The following is a 19,936-nucleotide window of genomic DNA, read 5'->3' on the forward strand; positions in this document are numbered from 1 at the left end:
AGATTTTGAGGTTTTAAGAATATATATCAGTGGGAATTTTCTTTTTGTTTGGAACCAGATTTCCTGGTTTGGTCTACCCAAGAAATACCCCATGAATAATACTACTTTCTCAGTTAATGCTACATGTTTAAGGCGAACAACTAATTGTGTTGGAATAACATACCATGCTTTAATATAAGAGATTATACAGGAGCCTCATGTTATTGGGTAAATGGTTGTTTGTGTAGTTGCATTGATATAATCCTCTGTACATAACTTGTGTTTTTATTTATCTCACTGTGTGTACGCTATATTGTGAATTGAGTAATATTTTGGCTGTGAAGTTCTGAAAGACTTGATGTGTGTAATGTAATTAGGATGGTTGCTTTTAACAAAATCATGTTTATTTTTAAAAGTAGAGGGTGATAGAGACTGACAAAGTTGTTTATGGATGATTCTTTCAGCTTAGTACAACTCTGTTTAAATGTCATGCATGCTACATGATGATGGTGAGATATATTTGTTAATCCAAACATATGTAATGTAGATCTTTGTGTGATATTAAGATCACTTGACTCTCTCTAAGTGGTAAAATTATTTGACAAATTAATGTCCTGTTTAAAAGTAAAAAAGATTTTTTTTTATCCTTCAAGAAAAAAAAATTTATTTTACGCAATAATTTTTGTAATTTATCTAAACTTGTAACAAAAAACATCACTGTTGAAGAATTGTTTTCGGTGCATGAAATTAAATTTAGGACATTTTAGAATACTACATGATTGTTCACTGTATGCTATCTGTGAACTTACTTTTATGATCTGGATGACCATGCCTGACTATTAGAAAAGTTGTAGTTAATTAGTGAGACATGAACAATATCAATATTAACATTTTATGCTTTCCTAAAGTTATTTTTATGTATTTATTATTGCCTTGTTGTTGAAGACTTTTTAATTAGGAGTCAGTTTTAACAATTATTAGTTCTGGTGAAACTGTCAGGCAGAAGATTCACTCACTAAAGCTAGTTGTATCTAGCTAATACTTTATGAACGAGTATAAATTCTTACTCAAAAAGCTATTGTGATTGTAAAATGTATGATAGAAAGAATACTATACCTTGCATGTGGTTTTTTTCTAAGTATTAAATTTTTGTTTTTGCAAAGTTATCAACAATGTACTAAAAATGTGCATTGCAAAAGAGTGTTAACGTGCATTAGTTCATAAGAAAAGATTTAAAAGAAAATAAGCCCAGAATTTATTTGTTTGTAACTCATAAATATTTTCAAGCTGTTCTGCACTTAGATGTACTGGCAAAAAATATTGAAATATGTTTGAAAATTTCCTTCCTGTTTAAATGAAAAAATATATCAAAATTTAGTAATTATGCCTTGAGATATATTTGAGCTTGAAGTATTATTTTTGTTTGATAAATTTACATGCTAGTCACTGAAGTGAGTTAAATAGTATGTGCAATATATTCTAAATAAAAATAAAGTGGCTAATTTAGTTGCTGGGTTAAAGCCTAATCTTATATATGTTGAGACAAAATTCTTGAAGTCTTTCATCTTCTGCAAAACATGCCAGGAGAGATCTCTTTAAAAGAATGTTTTTTACGTCTGTAATAGAATCTAATGATTATTTGGACATTTCAAGGTTTATTCAATAATTGTGTTATTATGTTATAATTTAATTTCAGAAGTAATATGGTTTCTGATTGGATCAAAAATTTCATTTATCATCTCGTAGACTAAATTTGATCAAAATTTAATTTTGATACTTAAATTAAATTATAAGGATTGTCATATTTTTTCAGTCTATTTGAAATAACCTCAATGCCCATAGTACACACTTTAAAATAACCCGCTACATATGTTTTTTAGTGTGCACCATATGATTGAGGTTATTTCTAGATAGACCGAAAAAATATCAGTCATTCCTTAAATAATTTTTCAAAAATCTAGAATCATGTATTAATTGCACAGAAATTAGGTCATTTTGGTCAGTTGTATTCTTTTTGATGTAAACTCAAATCATTTTAATAACAGAATTAGTGTAATGCTGTCAAATTCAAACATTTTTTTCCTATTTAGCACTTCTTTTAAATGCAAGATATTCATTAAAACCATATTTTTAGTTTCAATTTAAAAAAAAAATCTTTAATGAATAGTCCTTTTTCATATTAACGGAATGCAAGCCATTTTAGCAAGTTTATCAAATGGATGTTACCCACCAACACAATAACCTGGTTGGTGGTGTCACAGGGGAAAGTATGAGCATTTTTCTTTGAAACAAACTTTCATATGTACCTAAATGGTTTGAAATAGATTTTTAAAAGTATCCAAGTACTTACCATAGCTCAAATTAATTCAATATTTGTTTTTGAAGTTTAATGCTGTCCATTGCTCCCATCGGACAATAATCAGGCTGTTGGGGAGTTACTTCCCTTTTTAAAAATTTATCCAACTTGGGAATATGAAAAAAAAAGTTTATTCAATTGCAAAAATAAACAAGAGATAATATGACCTATTGTCTGTTTGATATTCCTGTTTCTTCACTTTAACAGACATACTATTCTGCTTAGTTATATTTTGACCCCATTTGTCCTTTAGGGTCACAAACTGTTATGATATCTAGAACATGGTTTTGTATGTATGATCACAGATTGTGTCATTAATATTAAGCATATTGTGATATAAAATATAAAATATTAGTTCTTAGTTGCTTTTCTTCACATACATTGATATATTTGCCATTAAACAATTCACCTTCAGCTTATGTATCCAATACTAGTACAGTTGCATTCATGGTTATATACTCTAATTCTTATCATTTTTATCTAGGACATTTTAGTAGATTCAAGCTACTTCTGTGTATGCCTGCACTCTAGGAACTATAATTTATTTAGAGTTTTGCAAGGTAAATCAGTAAACAATCTTCAAAGGATGTCTATAAATAGATGGTAGTGTCTATCCACCAATACTACTGTTTATTTTCTGAAAACTCAGTTTCTGTTCTGTATGTTTCATGCAATGGCGTACTACTAACAAGTGGCGGGTCTCATAGAAAAAAAAATTGCCCCTTATAACATAAAATATTTGCTGTTATTGCAATTCAGAACTATTAATGTGCATTCAATTGTGAATTATACATTAGTTAGGTCGTATAAAATATCACTATGTTCATGTCTTTGTATCTGCTACTTATCATTAAATAGTTTTTGACTGGTTATAGTGTAAAATTTCTGGCGGGAAGTTTTCCTGTACTTTTTCTGTAGTAAAACAGAACCAAAATTTAAGTGTTAATATCTCCAATAGGCAACTTTCAATTACACTTTTATTTTTAATACAGTGTCTGTGGGGCCTACAGAAGGATTTGCAATAAATAATATTTGGGATTAAGAAATTCTTGAATCACCCTTTATAAGCCTCTGTCAGGTTTTTAAGGCAGAACTGTACATACAATTTTGGCAATGGTAAAATACATTTTGTATTAAATATATTTTCATTAAGTTTTGTAACTAAGATGAGTAAAATTGGAGAAAACTGGTTGAATAGGATATCAACTGGGGCTTTAGATTGAAACGAACAGGAACATATAACAATTAAAATATAATTAGTAGGAGAAGCCTGGGATCTTTCCTCTCAAAAGAAACCAGGAGAAGGGACCTAAAATATAAAATCTGATCTCATCTAAAACGTTAACATGATATAATATATCAATAAAATAATTGAAGATTAATATCTCATAATTATTTCACTAAGCATACACATACATTTCGCCTTGAATAAAGTTATCTATATATTAATGATGGAGATAAAACTACACTATCTACAAACTGTACTTGCTATATGACACGATCATTAATAGTTTCGGTAGGTACGAATATTTGATTAGCGCTTCACAAATGTATTAATATCGTTTATTGTGCGCCTAATAGTTGGTTTAGTCCACGAAGTTACATTGCTGAATAGTTCAGTTTAACGAGACATATTTACTGAAACTACTGATCACATTAAACGCCATATTATTTCACCGCGCCTTTCTCATATGCTTATCTACCCTTACCTAAAGTGCTTGACCACGCCTATCCCAAATGATCGATCCACTCTATGCAATTCCACTGCCTTGATCAACGGATCGGATTTGTTTCCCTGTACCTAATCCTTTTCATGATAACCTATACATATTCCATTTCTATCTGAGTTTATCACTATAATGAAGTGTATTAATTAATTATATATCTCTATCTACCCACCGGTATGTATTATATTTCTTGGCATTGATACCCAATCTATTTTTCACCAATATTTTTTTCTATATTGTTCAATTACTTTGTTCAACAAACTGCTCACCGTGTGACAATTCAAAACGACTTACTGCCACTTGCTATGTCTTCACAATAACTACTATTGTATTTTTCGACATATTTTGCACTCGTTTCTTTTACCACCATCAGGCGGAATGACGTCACAAATTCAATGAAGCAATATAACTTGATAAAACTTATTCATATCGAACATACTCCAGTGACACTTGATTTTGATTAACCACATGTTTTTTATGAATGAAATTTATTTGTATTCGTTAGTAAAAATGGTGAAATAAAATTAACCAATATACATATGAGACTGAAATTTGCACTTTTGAGATAAAATCACGAAGATTGTGAATGAATCTGGCATTTTGCACGAGTTAACGTTCTTGATTTTATTGCTTACAGAGGGAGAGTAATGTAGTTTTCTCCACAAAAAAGATCTGTTTACAGGAAGAACTATAGTTGCGTAAAAAAATTGTCACATGCAGACTTCTTTGTTGATATTTTTTTGCTTTATATATCAATAGAAAGTTGCATCCCAACAATTTAATAACACAAATAAATATACACATTCTCTGTTGATCCAGGTCTAACTCATGGTATCTTCAGATGCTTTGCGATGTCCACACGTCTGTCTCGGCTTCCCAATGGTGGACAGTATGCGAACAAGCATTTTGCGACGATTGTGTTACTTATCACAGTAGAGCCCAGACATCTATGAGCCACGAAATAACACCAATAGCGAACTATATTAAACTACCTCTTTTTGTCACCTCCCGGAGAAGAACATGCGGAAAACACGATGGAGAGAAAAAGCCGAGTTTTTCTGTCCTATTCACAAATGTCTTTGCTGTCTTTATTGTATCCCACGCGAACATGCGAATTATTGAAGCACAGAACATCTCCAAAAAGTATCAAAGGACATAAAGAATTCAGCAAAGTAAATAAACTGAAATCATCCATCCAGAAACTAAAAGAGAAAGTTAATACACTTGTTGAGGGTAGAAAAGAAAATATCTCCTTTTTATCTATGCTGGAGGAACAAATAAAGCAGAACATTTCCGAGGTTAAAGTAACAATAATGTCAAACTAGAAACATCATTACAAGAGTCTTCGCATAAAATTGTCAGATAAAAGCATTTCAAAATAGACATGGTATTGTGTTGTTAAAAGAAAAAAGCAATTAACTTGATGAAATAGGACGGATAATGTCAAATGTCCAACGATACGCCCCAGAGATCGATACATTTCTTTCACTCAGCGAAATCTCCGCGATGGTCATATCTGAAAACGAAATCATCCAGGCTACTGAAAATGATCTCAACGGAAATTTTATTACGGTGAAATTCGAACAATCTGAACAACTACAAACATTACTTGATGATGTAAAAAACTATTGGAATGATAGTTGTTTCATCAGGAAATGCGACAAATGTAGAGAAAGGAAAAATCGGAGTAATTACCCACATCTCAGCAACATGCTAGAAACGACTTAGCAGGAAGGAACAATAATCCATTTCTCCCCAACGACGGAAGCGATCGAGAGAATTTCTATATAGAAGACACAGCCCGACGCAAAACCGATCAAACACCAACTAAAGATGACGAATCTTTATGTGAAAGAAACAAAATTGATATTGAAACAACCACTCGAAACAAAAAGGGAAGATGTGAAGTCAAAATGACATATATTCGGTCAAGCAATCTTACAAGGGATCTGAATGATGAAGCGAACCAAAAGGGTGAAAATAGCATGCCCAATAACAGTCAAAAGTTTCTAGTAAGAATTGTAGATCAAATTAATATGTCCTGTGACAATGACGATATTACTGCATGTATATTACCGGGTGATACAAAAGTTGCATTTGTTTACTCGAAGGGAAAAAAACTTATTGTGTACGGTGTAGACAAAAAGTCTACTCAAATGCTCCCATTTGCGCTTTCGCCAAAAGATGTCTTACAACTTCATGACTTCTTTGTGGCTGTAACCACATTTCTTGGGAAGACTATAACTATTGTACGCGTCTCCGAAGAAATAGCTGTTGTTAGAAAATATCAAACTCCAGTTCCGTGCTATGGAATAGATTATTACAATGGCGTTTGTTATGCTTGCCTTTCGTATTCAAACCTGATCCAGGTCATGAACGATAAAGGAGAGACATTTATACAAAACGTTGATAGTGCTTTCTATTCAAAATACAGTGATCAGAAATTAATCTGTTCGAACCACCTTCTACACAAAGTATTTTGTATTTCGATGTCAGGCACCAAACTGTGGGAATGCAATGACAAAACTGACAAACTCTTGGTGGACCACTTATGTTTATCACTGTGACCAACTAGCAATATATTGGTGTATATGTAGAGCAAGTAAAGCTGTAATTGTTATTTCGGGTGAGGGTCAGCATAGTAAGATGGTCGTCCGATATATGAAGAATATTGAAAAACCAAGAGCACTTAGTTATTGCTCGAAGATTGACCAATTTATTATTTGCGATGAAACTTTGGGGACATGCTATAAATACAAGTTTCAGGCTAAATAAAAAAAAGCTACTCAGATAATTCAATACATATTGCTTTTGACTTTAACATTGGAACAATGTGGACAATACAAACTGACGAACGATCATTCAAGTTTTCAAGATTATAAAAGTTGTATAATTTCCTTTAAAAGAAAAAAAAAATATTTGAGCCTCTTATTACTCCATGTTCAATGTTGAAAACATTATAAAATGACAATTTGTTTACATGTGCTGTTAATACATATCGGACCACCATTTGGAAGAAATTTGAAACCTGATCATATGTAAATGAATAATACGAAGATTCAAAGTGTAAGCACAATTCATATTTTGTTTTTTCATTGGTCACAATATAATTTATAACCGCTCTTAACGGTTATCTGATCTTTGTAAGTGACGAATGATTAGTAGTACTCTCGGGCGTAATATGGAAATTTCGAGATGAAATACAGTCTGATATGACGCATGCAATGTAATAATCTATAATTATTACATGTTCTTTTCAATATTGCTCTTGTTATCAGCCTTCGATTGATATCAACCCTTGGCTGATAACATGGGCAATATTAAAATAAATTATTACTAACTGGATCTGAAAAAAAAACCAAACAACACAAAGCAAAATCACAAATAAAACAAAGAAACAAAAAACAAACAAGCAAAAAACAAACAAACAAACAAACAAAAACAAAAAAAAAAGAACAAAATAAAACAGAAAACAAAAATAATTACCCCCAAAGAAAAATGAAAACAAAAGCAAAGACCAAAATAATGCTACAAACTAGAGTAATAGGAATCTAGCATCTCCTATCTGGGATTGTGTTGTTTAGTACTTCGGCTTAAGTATAACGAGACGTTCGATTGATTCAACTTGTATTCAGTTTCAACGTATGTATACAATCTGACGTTACTATAGTTAAACGTTTTACAATAATGACGTTTTGTAGTAAAGTCGGTAATAATTGTCCATTGTGATATATTCTTGGCACTGGGGCCGCCGAAAAGCGGAAAATCATCAAATGATAAACTATTGAAAAGAAAATAATTGAAGTGAAATTACTGTACACTAATGTTATTCTCAATTGACGTTAACTTTAAAATCTTTGGTAGGATATAAAATGAAATCGCTTTGAACTTAAAGTCACTCAATATTCAAATTTTGAAGTCCATTCTTTGATTCTTTGCTTGGCTATCATCTTGGCACATATGTTGGTATGTGTCATCTCTGGTTTGAACAAACTTCTAACGGGTACAATTTCGATATCGGAAGGTTCGTATTTCCAGTCTTCGTAACGAGTTTTACGGAGCGGACTATATCATCTTTACCAATCATTAGTTCTTGTATTTTAGCCAGTTTCCACCGTGTTTTTGGTGAGTCATCTTCTATTTGAACAATGACCCCGACTTTGACACATTGATCATTTTTTCCCTTCAGTTGTGTGGAATTCGTGAAAAGGATGTGACGTACTCATTTTTCCAACGTTTCCAGAAGTGGCGAATAATGTTTCTAGTATGATTCACTTCAGCCTTTAGTTCAGAATGTAAACGATTAGTATTGTCTCTGTATGGTAAACATGAAATTCTTCGGCCGCACAAAAGACTCGGAGTTAATGGTTCTTGATCTTTGATGTCGATTGAAATATATGCAATTGGTCTGTCGTTAAGTACAGCTTCGATTTCTGTAATAATTGTCTGTAAACTTTCCATTGACAGGCAAGAACAGCCCAACACTTTCCGTAGACAGTTTTTAGTAAGACCAACCATACGTTCCCAAAATTCCCGTACCACAGGGCACGTTTTGATATAAACCTCCAATTACTTCCAAGTTTACACAATTGGTCCTGGATGGTGACGGAACGAGTTAAGTCCATTATTTCCTCTGATGCTGATGCAAATGTGGTATCATTATCTGATATCATCGTCACTGGTACGGATCGGCGACTTGAGAATCGTCTAAATGCTACAATGAAGCTTTCCTCAAAAAGAGTAAATATTCAAGCAAAACATTGGCAAAGAAACCCCGGGAGCTATGAACTATGAAAAAGTTGCGAGATATTTGTAACTTTACATTAAAAACATACAGACATTGGTATTTCAAATGTTTCAAAACTAAACAAAAACGGAAAAAGAGGGAAGTACAGTGGAAAGAAATAAAAGGAATACTAAGATAGTATGGGAAAGAAAAATGGGTTATGACTAAAAAAAGTAAAAAAACAAAACAAAACAAATTTAATGGCTTCCTGTATTTTTCATTTTTTATTGAATTTCTTTCCCGTTCGAAAAAAAAAAAGAAAATTAAATAAGAACAAAGAATCGCTCGTTTGTTGAAGTACTGCGGCTAGTAAAAAATCTACATATTTAAAGCAATATTATTATATAGTCCTTTTTATGTAGTTGTTCTCAACAATGGTGGATTCAATATCGTTCAGTAGGAAGTGCTGTATTTCGGAAATGACGTATGCAGTTAGGAAGTGATCGTTTGACCTTTTATCCAGATACACAGCGTGTGTTATAGGACGTTTCGCTTATGCTCATTGGTAGAGACATCAGCGATATCACAACACAGCTGTGCATTATGAACAAATTCAAATGTTATTTGAGTACAAATAGCTCCGTGCCTCATAGGCACAGCCTTAATAAGTATTGACAAAACGAAATAAACATTTGCTCCTTAATTGTCTATGGTTGTTGAAAATAACTTCGTGTGGAATGTTTAAATACGAAATTCGAATATTATTAGCAGATCAATGTTCGATATCCTGTAAGAAAATTGTGCACGTTGTACATTAGAACGAACCAATGCACAATCAATCAGACAAGTGGAATAAAAAAAGAAGACAATTTATTCAACATTGAGTCCATTGAAAAGCAAAATTGTTCTTACGTACTTTAAAAGGATCTAAATATAACCGATAATAATACTATATAGGCCAAAATCAGCTTAAACTGGAGCCAAAACTGGAAAATTGGATACTAGTATTTTTTAAGTGACACTTTTTCAGGCTCAGTTCAGTCATGTAAAATAAAGGCGTGAGATTCCAAAAAAGTAATTAATTTTTATTCACGCCACTGCCACTTCACCATTCACCATGTCAATATATCAATCATTATTTTGCATTAAACTTGCACATATAGCATGTTTCTGAGCTTACATCACAAATAAGGAATTTTTTCATGTCATTACAGTAACTAAGGGCTCTTGGTCTGTTAAGATTTTTCATGTTTTTGATAACCAAACTACTACGGTTCCCGTCAGTTGCAATACACACGACTGCTTTACTTGCTCTACATAAAAACCAAGATGTCACCAGTAAGCTTCATAGCTAGACAGAAAGGCTCAATCAGATATTCATCCTTATATTCCCATAGCGTGGTACCAGACATTGAAACACAAAATACCATGTGCATAACATGGTTCGAACAGACAAGTTTTTCTCCTGCATGTTTCAAACGAAAAGCACTTTCTTTTGTGTGTATTTCACATATTTTTAGTCGTGTAATCAAATACTTCTATTTTGTTTGAATATGGAAGACTAACAAAATATGAACGCTTGCTGTAATCTATTCCCGTGCAATGATTCGATGTCCTAAAATTCCTTACCACAAATAATTCATTTGAAACATTAACAACGGTAACCGAATTGTCCATGAAAGTTGTTACAGCAACAATGCAGTCGTCCACGGATGTAACGTCAATTGGTGTACAAGGAAAGTTTAAAACATTAAATGTATTTTTATTACTTTCGTATATGACAAGCTTCTGCTAATTTGAGAGACTAACAGCTATTTTTGTTTCGGACAGTAGAGCACATGAAGATACCCGTCCATTAGAAAATGATATATTTAACTCCTTGATGATTTCAACCGTTGAACTCTGAAGTGTGTAGGTCATTTTCATTCTTTGCAAGTTGGCGTGTTTGTACTGTTACCATTTCGTTAGGATTTGATTGATCATGTTCACTCCGAGTCTGACTGCCAGTGCCATAACTATCACGTGGCGTATTATTTTTATCATGTCTTAGAACTTTGCTTTCTAATTCTTCACAATTGTGATCTATGCTTTTTCTGGAAGACACATGTACAAGTACCATCCAAGTCCGTTAAATATTCTTGATCCCAATCACTTCCATCAATTATATTGGGTTCTGTGAGACTTATGTCCTCTTCTAGAATTAAATGGTCATTTTCGACTTTACTGTTTATTGTTTCATCATGTGTTATAGGCGATGAGTCCAATGAAATGATTATATCTCCTATTGACTTCACATCATAGTAATGCTTTTATACTTTCAGATTGTTTGATTTTTACCTCAGGAAAGTTTAGTTTTGTCGATGGAAAAGTTTCAGTTTCGAATCTAACTCTAGCAGTAATTATGTTGTTGACATATTCTCTTCCGACGAATGACATATGGCGGTAACTTGTGATAGTCTTCAACTGGTGTAGTTTCATGATGTTTTGTAGTTTTCGACTTGTCATGATTCAAAATAAATTTATCACAAAAGGCTTGCTCGCATGCTGAACACTATAATACAGCTGTTATGGATGGATGAACGTCGCATGACAATTTGGACGACATGCTTGTAACTGAAACAGAACAAAAAAAGTTAAGTAATTTTAAACCAAACAAACAAGCAAGTGAAAAAACAAACTGAAAAAAAAAAACTCTTTTGAATGTCTATGACATGCCACTTTTAAGTCGTTTCATTGGTTGAGAGAACGAGCCAAGACGGGCACGCGTGACTTCGTCTAACACGGACCTACTCAACTCGCAACTGGGCAATTTCCAGACGAAGACTTGTATCCAAATTGATCCCTAGAACATGTTCCATACAGAGGCATTATGTTGTCAATCCACAAATCAAGCTTTCATACAATTTAGTTTATCTAGTTTTAGTTATTAAAAGAGCAGCTGACATCGTCTCATGAATCAGGGTTTTTACGTGACTCGACGTTTCTATTTCTATGTCAAGTTCTGGGTAAAATGTCAATAAACAATGATAACATACCTGTTGGAAATTATTTGAAAAAGACACTAATTCGATCCCAACTCTTCCAAAAGAAGATCCGTAAATATTTAATTTGTTTTTGTTACTAACAAGTTGTACGTTAATTCTGGTTTGTTCTGATTTAAGTTCACATAATAAAGACCACTAAAATACTTAGTTACGGTCACATAATTCAGACAGATGTATTGTAGATACCTGCATGATACGTGATAGCATTATCTACAGGTATGTGTAACAGCATGGCCCATTGAAAAATTATTTCCTGAAAATCAAATATATCATTGGCACATTTTGCATCCATTCAAATGGCTAAGGAAAATATAGAAATACCGAAGTGTTAAAGAAAGAAAGGAAAACACACGGACAAAACAAGACCGAAATTTATTATAATAAACGAAGGAACTGAAACACAAACTGTCGGTATGGTACTGATAGCGTTTGTAACATCTGTCATGTTAAGTATAGCATGTTGGCCGCATAGTTTTATTTTATGGACTGCGTCGTCAATTTTAACATAAGGTAGCGAGCATAACTCTTTATCCATGAGGTTATTCACATTCGAATGTTTCTCACTATCGTAGGGAGATGACAGATCTACAATAAGGCGTTTCTTACCGATGTACGTACTTTCGGCTATTCCTATAGGAGTCACTCTATAAGATGAGAAAGGAAGTTTGTCGAATGGACCTTTATTGTACCCTTTTATGATTTCTTGTTCGAGTAGCAAATCAACTGTCGAAGGGTCCCGGTGCAGAAAGTAAATTATAACATTCATACGTCGGTAACACTTTATTAGATACCATGGTATCAAAACCGTGACGGAGACCGTTTATCAAATAGTTTACGAAAACTATCTGGATGATTAACTAATTCTAATTCTAGTCTATCTACATTAATATTTGTCATAGGCCGATCGATTAGTTATGCATTTGACTTTTTCTGTAGTTGTTTTGGTTGATTATTTACTGGATCTGAACTAGTAGAAGGAGATTCTACTTGGCGTTCGTTCCCCAGTTTTACGTTGCAGATTTTATAATTGTGAGTTTTACAGAAGCATTTGCTACATCCATGTAACAGTTTGCATTATTTCATGAAGCAATTAAAGTTGTGACACAGTTCTTGGCCGGATTATATTGATCTTCCTCTTTTGTCAGCATTCTTATTTAACTTTGGCGGAACCATTTGGACTTCAAAGCTGAGAGACAAATATTTCGCTTCTTCACAGAACTTTGACCCGTGATCCTAATCTCCACAGAAAAAGCAAGCTCTACTTTGAACGTTATGGGTTACCAAATTGAGGAGCCTATCATCGATTTTTGATTAAGTACGATGTTGTGTTCTAGAATTGCAGGCGATGTTTAGCCGAACACATTTTATGGTATCAATAAAACCATAGTCCGTAAATATTTGCTATGTCGTTGATGTCGGACTCATATTACTCCAGCTCTGCTAGCTTTACAGAGTTCCTGTACTTTCGGAACGCCCTATTAAAATCATCTAGGGAGAGATTATACTCAAGTCTAACGTCCTTTTTGGTTGTCAGCTCTACTGTTAAACCCCCGGATTGCATTGTTTGAGATTGGGGGAGGTAATATCTTGGTGCAAAGGTCTCACTAACAACCTCTAACATTTCCATTACTTTACATGTTAAAAAAGTAATTTTCAAAGTTTCACTGTGAATTCCCAGGACAAATGACATCTTAAAGCTGCATACCATTGCAAAGCTTGGAAAATAAGGCTTCCAAAATCATTATGCTAATGGTACGATGATTGTAGAAATTCTTCACAAAATTTACTTGAATAAATAACACTGAAAATCCTCATTTTTACCTGTTCTGCTAACTGACAGCATGGAGGCAAATTACTCACACATGTAAACAATATTCATACACTTTTGTAGTTACATATATGATTTTAAAGTACCCATTCTCAGCTTTATTTTGACTACTTTTAATCATAATACACACAAATAATGCACTTACAATGCATATGTCTAGGTTCAGTGTGTTTTTGGCACTACATAGGGGGTGGCCATTTGACCCGGAAGTGGTTAGTGAGACAAAATGATATAACGAGGTTAACGTCCTTACCTTTGATGATATGTTTCTTGATCGATGGTGCTATAAAATCCATTTTAGGTAGGTCTTAGGCATAGTAAGTGGATTGTGTTGTTGTGTCTGGTTGACGACGCTTGCATTGCTGATTCATTTGTGTTTATTCGTTCCATACTTGGTATATTGATGTTTTTCTGTTTAGCCATAACTTGAGTGATACTTGATAAGGCTTTCAAGGCTGCTCGCAACGTCGTAGTTGTTTCCCTCAACAGAGCCTCACTGTTGTGCTGTGTATTAATACTACTTGGATCGGGCTGGCTGGCGCCTCCGATATCAGTTGATGGGGAACAAAGTAGTTCATTATTGTGTTCCGTGGCAGAAGTGCTTTGTTATGCATTGTTTTGTCGACTTGAAGTCTATTTTCGATTGATTTGTTAGCCGTATATAATTGTCGTGAGGGGTGAATTCCAATGCCCATGTCCTTTAACTTATAATGCTTCTTTTAACCAATGATTTCGATCCTTAGGATCAACGTAAAACCGTTTCCTTTCACTCATGCTTACATATAGAAATAAAATAACTCATGGGCATGTGAAAGTAAATCCAACACGATTTCTTGGTCGAAGTTATCGATTACTCAAATGTTATTGTTTATCACTTACATTACTAAGTAGATGATAGTTATGTAAAATAAATCGTAATATACAAATTTTTTTCGATAAATCCAAATAAATGTGTCGTTTGATGTAAAGTTAAAAATAATGACGTGTACAGTATCCACTGAAACTAATGATAAAGAAAAGTAGTGTGCCCATGGTAACACTTAAACTTTGTACTAAAACCAAGAAAGGTACTTAAGGGGTAGCGGTTAGCTGTGTCCCTTGTGTATAAACCTGAATTATATACATAATTCCCATTAAAAGAAAACAAATGAAATTTCAAAGTTAAACATTTTATAAATTTTTATTGCAAAACATCAACTCATTTGGATACACATTTCAAAATAACTAAAACACTCCTTGTATTGAACATGAAAGAACCTCTCAGTGATGGATTTGGCTTCGTATTATGATAATTTGGGGGTCTAAGGAACTGTATACAGAAACAAGTGTACAACATATCGAAAATATATGATTGGTATTTTTGTATTTGATAATCACTAGGTCGATGACACAGCTAGAGGACTAAAGGTTCCCAAGAATATTCACCGACCCAGTAGTCAGGTTGACTGATACAGAATCATATCAGGTTATTATATGATATTATCTATCAAATTGTGCAGTATTACATATTTCAAAATACTTAAAACACTGATGCTTCATTCCTTGTATTTAACATGGTAGATACTCTCGGCGATGAATTTGGCGTCCTATTTCGATATAGTTTTTGTTTTGAGTACTTTTTGTATAAATTTAATTTTTGGGTTTAGATATTTCTAATTGGTATTTTTGTATTTGTAATGCGTTCACTCTTTATAAAATAAACAACTCTTTAAACAATATGTTTTTGATTTCCTCTGTAGTTTACAAATGATTTTTACGGTCTTTTCCTTCACGGGAACGACCCAATTGTTTTTCGTCTGTTTTTTTTAAGGTCTTTACTTAGATGGGAAATACATTGATCTTATTGTTTTTCGTCTTGTTTTTTTTTCTTCCGACATTTACTATGGCTTTACCCTGTTTAATCATCTTTCAAGATATCATTACCAAATTTGGAACATCGACAGACCTTATTTTGGGACTTCTACGGGGTGAGTCTAATAAGGATTTCATCACTTATTATAGAGTTATATCTCTCTTATTTGCGTGCCCCTATTTATGTTAAGGATATCATGAACATTTTTAGTTAACATGTACACATAATCATGTTTTTTTTTTAAAGCAGATGACCCTAAAGATTTCATCATCTTCTTTAAAAGTAATGTCCCTTTGAAACAACTTTTTTCAATCGGTCATATCTTGAAAACCATTATTGGTGGAATCAGTATGAAAACGGTTACAAGTATACAAACATAAGACCTAATTATTAAACATCAACATGTATTTTGTTTTCAATATATCCCTTGAAATATCATACTTAAGTTCTTTGAAGGTAAGGTTGTCGCATATAAAATAAAAGGTCTTAAAGCGTACATCCGAAATAACGATGAAGTGTACATTACATAAATCATGATATAAACATCAACAACTGCATTTGACAAAGTGCAAAAAGGAAATTGTTTCGAAGATTTGTTTACTATTTATCCGACTAAAGACCTTAACGTGTACATTACAAAGAGAAAGCTTTCAAGGGAAAGACCCTGTAATTTTATTTTTCAAACAATTGACATACTAGTTACTCAAAACTGTGTTGTTTTTGTTTTTGTTTTAAGAACAAACCAAGCAATCTTCAAGCTTTTTACATATATGTTCTATTATTTTACTGACACTATGAACTATTTTTGTAACACTTTTGTAAAAAATGTGGGGATCTATGTATCTTACAAATGGACCATTTCATTCCAGGCAGTTTGTAGATCGAAATTTTATATCGCTTTCGTTTTCATTTGATAGAACGCGAACATAACAGCGTTTCTCAAGTTGATAATATTTTATTTTACTTGATTAAGTTGATAAAGTATTTTGCCCTGAAATAAATTTAAACTGCTAATTTTGTTGGAAAAATATCGGTAAATTGCTGATGCTTTATCATTTAATATTTACATAGGCACAAAACAATAACACACAATAATTTGGTTGAATAAAGCACTACAAATCTTGGATCCTTTATCAAAGTTATACGGTGATCAAATCTATTGCATATGACTTAACACAAATTAAATATATCTGCTTTTTAAAATTTGATCAGTTAGTAACATATTGAAAATTTAATCCATTAGTGACAAATATTTAAACACAAAGACTTAATAGACGTTTAACTTCACCATTAACAAAAATACACTGTATATCGGATGTATTTGCATTGTCATATGACTCGAATACTTCCTTTTTGAAACAGCGGTAAGTTTTAACCATTGTCGTGAATTTATAAAAGTTGAAAGTATACTTTTAATGATTGATTGCCTTAAAAAGTTGCTTTAAAGCGCTTATTCAACTTAAATGCTGCATATAATACACTCATGACCAACGGGTTCAATAATATCAGCATTCTACATAGTGTAGTATGTAGATACATATTCCATTTTACTTATCGGAGTCATTATAGAAGTGTATTGCTGACTCTGTATGTATTATTTTGGTTATTTTATGATCTATATTGTGTGTGACTGTTTTCCATGTCTTGTCCATGGATTGCATTCTTTTGATTTCCACTATAATCTTGTTTACTCTTTCTGCAAACTGCAATCGCTTTAAAACTCCATACTACTTTACTTACAGCAGTATGATTGGCTTAGGAGAAGATATGAGAAAGCCTACTCTACAAATGGTGTGAATTAGATGTGTAGTGTATTTCTTGTAGTAAACTTACCTTTTGTTGCAGTAAACAAATTTTTAATTTTATTGTTTTGTACACCGTACTGCCACATGGCGAATTAAAGTCATTTCTGTGATAACTTATTTATAATAATTCTGTACAAAGCAGGGAACTAAAAGAGATGATTATCTAGTATTAGGAAGAAAAAGGCTTATTTTATTTATTTATTTTATTTTGGTACATTTGTTTTGCCGGTATCTACACTTTTGTCGTATCAGATTCTTTACTTTGCCAACCAAATTAAAAAAAATATATACCCTTTTATTTTGTAGTTCAACGTCTCTGTGATTTATGTTTTAAAACCAACTAATAATAAGACGTTGATCAATTAAAAGAATCATGTTTATTTAAAACAGATCTTTTGGTGTAGAGTTATATAGCATTGCAATATAAAAAATACGATTGAAAATGTTTAAAAGTACATTTGTAAGTTTTGTCTTCATTTTGTTTCAGGTGGCAAAAAAGTCATCAAATATACTTTGTAATGTACATTCGACCAGCCAAGCGTCCTCCTGCTGCACAGAATGTGAACAAGCACTATGTGACCACTGTATCACTTTTCACGGTAAATCTAAGACATCAATTGACCATGAAACAAGACCAGTAGTGAGCTACCTGAAGCTTCCATTATTTGTTACTTCTAGAAGAAGAAAATGTACCAAACATGACGGAGAAAAATAAAATCAGACTTCTACTGCCCTGAACATAAAAGTCTTTGTTGTTTTTTATTGCATTCCTGGCGCTCACAAAAACTGCAAGCATTTGGAACGTTTATAAAAATATCGAAAAATGTAAAAATATCTAAGGAATTAAAAGAAGTTGAAACTGCAATATTAAGTTTAAATAAGAAAGTAAATGCGTTTGTCGATGATAGAAAACAACATATTTCCTCTTCACTGCGACAGGAAGCACGAATAAAAAAACAGATAACAGATGTGAAACTTTCAGCTATTTCATTATTCGAAAAAGTAGAGGCAGAATTACTGTTATCTTTGCATGAGACTGTTAGACAAGAACAGTCCAAACTAGACAAGTTGTTGGCGTTGTTGAATAAAAAACGAACAAAACTTGATGAGATGAGATTCGCATTGTCAAATATTCGACAATACTCATCCAAAATCGACATATATCTTTCTCTGGAAGATATAAATGCAACTGTCAGTTCCGAGAGTAAATGTATGACAACCGAACATGACATTAGAATAAATGAGGTAGCGTTAACATTTGAACGATCTGCAGATTTATCTGTATGTCTTGAAAAATTGACAACTTTAGGAAATGTTTTGATTTCTCCAGAATCTTCTACGAAAGCACAAAATAAAAGGCAAACTGGAGGCGAACACATTCTCTTGGAGGACAATCAACTGTCAGTAAGTGAAATTCAGGATAAAAATGAAATTTCATCTCATTCCAACAATGACAGTGATTAGGACCGAGACTACACGGAAAGCAAAAATAAAGTTGTTTTAAAAAAGGCGAATATAAAAACACAAAACAAGAAACTTATGACGGACACAACAATGATTCTTACAATTGAAATACCATGATCGCCATATTAACGAAAGAGAACCCACCCAAGCCCTATTAAGCATTATCAGAACAGAAATGAATACTGATCCAAAACATAATGACAATTATATGCACATTCGGAAATTTTCACCAGAACAATACCAAGTTAAAGTCATACAGTAAATTGATATTTCATTTGAAAACGACGACGTGTCTGCATGCACTTCACTAACAGATAAGACTATTGCATTAGTTTTCTCTAAAGGGAAAAAGATAGTCGTGTATGATATAGACAAGAAGTCCATTCAAATGCTATCATTTCAATATTCACCGATGGATGCTACACGCATCAATGACACCTTTCTTGCTGTTAATATGTTTCTGGCCATGAGAGTAATAGTTGTACACGTCTCTGAAGAGTTGGTTACTGAGAAGGAAATTCATACTGCATTCTCATGTTATGGAATAGATTATAACAATGGGGTTTATTACGTTAGCCTTCCGTACTGTAACAAGATCCAAGTACTGAATGACAAAAAAGAGTCCTACATACATACAGGAGAAAGTGCATTTTATTTAAAATACAATGGCGACAAACTTGTCTGCTCGAATCATATTCTAAACAAAGTAGTTTGCGTTTCAGTGTCTGGTATTTCTTCATGGGAATACAATGAGAAACATGACAAATTCCTTACCAATCCGCTCTGTGTATCAATTTTGACAACAGGAAACATTCTAGTTTCATGCAGAGGTACGAAAGCAGTAATTATCATTTCAGGTGACGGACAGCAAAGTAAGTTGATCGTCAAAGCAGTGGATACTATTGACAGACCAAGAGCACTTGGCAACATTAAGAAAAACAATCGATTTTTTATTTGTGATGAATGCTCAGGACGGATTTATTTGTACAAGTTCAAATAATGTAAAAAAACATTCTATGCATTAAGAGATTGTTCTGTATCAATGTATTTTCAAGTATCTTGAACCACGCTCCATAAATTGGAATAATAACTTTAAAGTTCTTATGGATGCCGTAGAGGACTACGCAAAAAAATGGGTATAACAAGAACAATAAA

General features: G+C 32.8%; 2 protein-coding genes across 6 annotated transcripts in view; both read left to right on the forward strand.

Moving 5' to 3' along the window:
* LOC148611429 (F-box/LRR-repeat protein 2-like) overlaps positions 1 to 2,689 on the forward strand; it is a 39,266-nt gene extending 36,577 nt beyond the window's left edge. The window contains exon 16 of the mRNA XM_088592045.1: positions 11 to 2,689. The gene's annotated coding sequence lies outside the window, so the exon portion shown is untranslated. The remainder of the gene's footprint in view (positions 1 to 10) is intronic.
* Positions 2,690 to 13,878: 11,189 nt separating this feature from the next.
* On the forward strand, positions 13,879 to 19,878 carry LOC148611430 (uncharacterized). Of its 5 annotated transcripts, none has more exons than XR_015924123.1 (4): positions 13,879 to 13,961; positions 15,041 to 15,125; positions 17,255 to 17,318; positions 17,805 to 19,878. XR_015924123.1 is itself a non-coding variant. In XM_088592047.1 (4 exons), the coding sequence occupies exons 1-4, from the start codon at positions 13,924 to 13,926 to the stop codon at positions 18,030 to 18,032; spliced, it is 369 nt and encodes a 122-aa protein (XP_088448173.1). In that variant the 5' UTR covers positions 13,879 to 13,923; the 3' UTR covers positions 18,033 to 19,878. The 5 variants fall into 5 exon arrangements, 1 of the variants encoding a protein (XP_088448173.1); XR_015924120.1 differs by having other exon boundaries at positions 17,255 to 17,303; XM_088592047.1 differs by lacking the exon at positions 15,041 to 15,125 and adding an exon at positions 15,574 to 15,627 and having other exon boundaries at positions 17,255 to 17,303.
* Positions 19,879 to 19,936: the final 58 nt, after the last annotated feature.

This window comes from Perna viridis, chromosome 7, assembly GCF_037379345.1.
Source record: "Perna viridis isolate PV_CMFRI_1.1 ecotype Kerala chromosome 7, ASM3737934v1, whole genome shotgun sequence".
Taxonomy (NCBI): Eukaryota; Metazoa; Mollusca; class Bivalvia; order Mytilida; family Mytilidae; genus Perna; species Perna viridis.

What these genes read in the sequence shown, in the direction of transcription:
- LOC148611430 (XM_088592047.1), top strand. Translation starts at nt 13,924, where the DNA reads ATGTTTCTTGATCGATGGTGCTATAAAATCCATTTTAG. An exon ending in TATTTTGGGACTTCTACGGG is followed by an intron (nt 15,628 to 17,254) that starts GTGAGTCTAATA and finishes CTTTACTTACAG; the next exon opens with CAGTATGATTGGCTTAGGAG. An exon ending in GAAAGCCTACTCTACAAATG is followed by an intron (nt 17,304 to 17,804) that starts GTGTGAATTAGA and finishes ATTTTGTTTCAG; the next exon opens with GTGGCAAAAAAGTCATCAAA.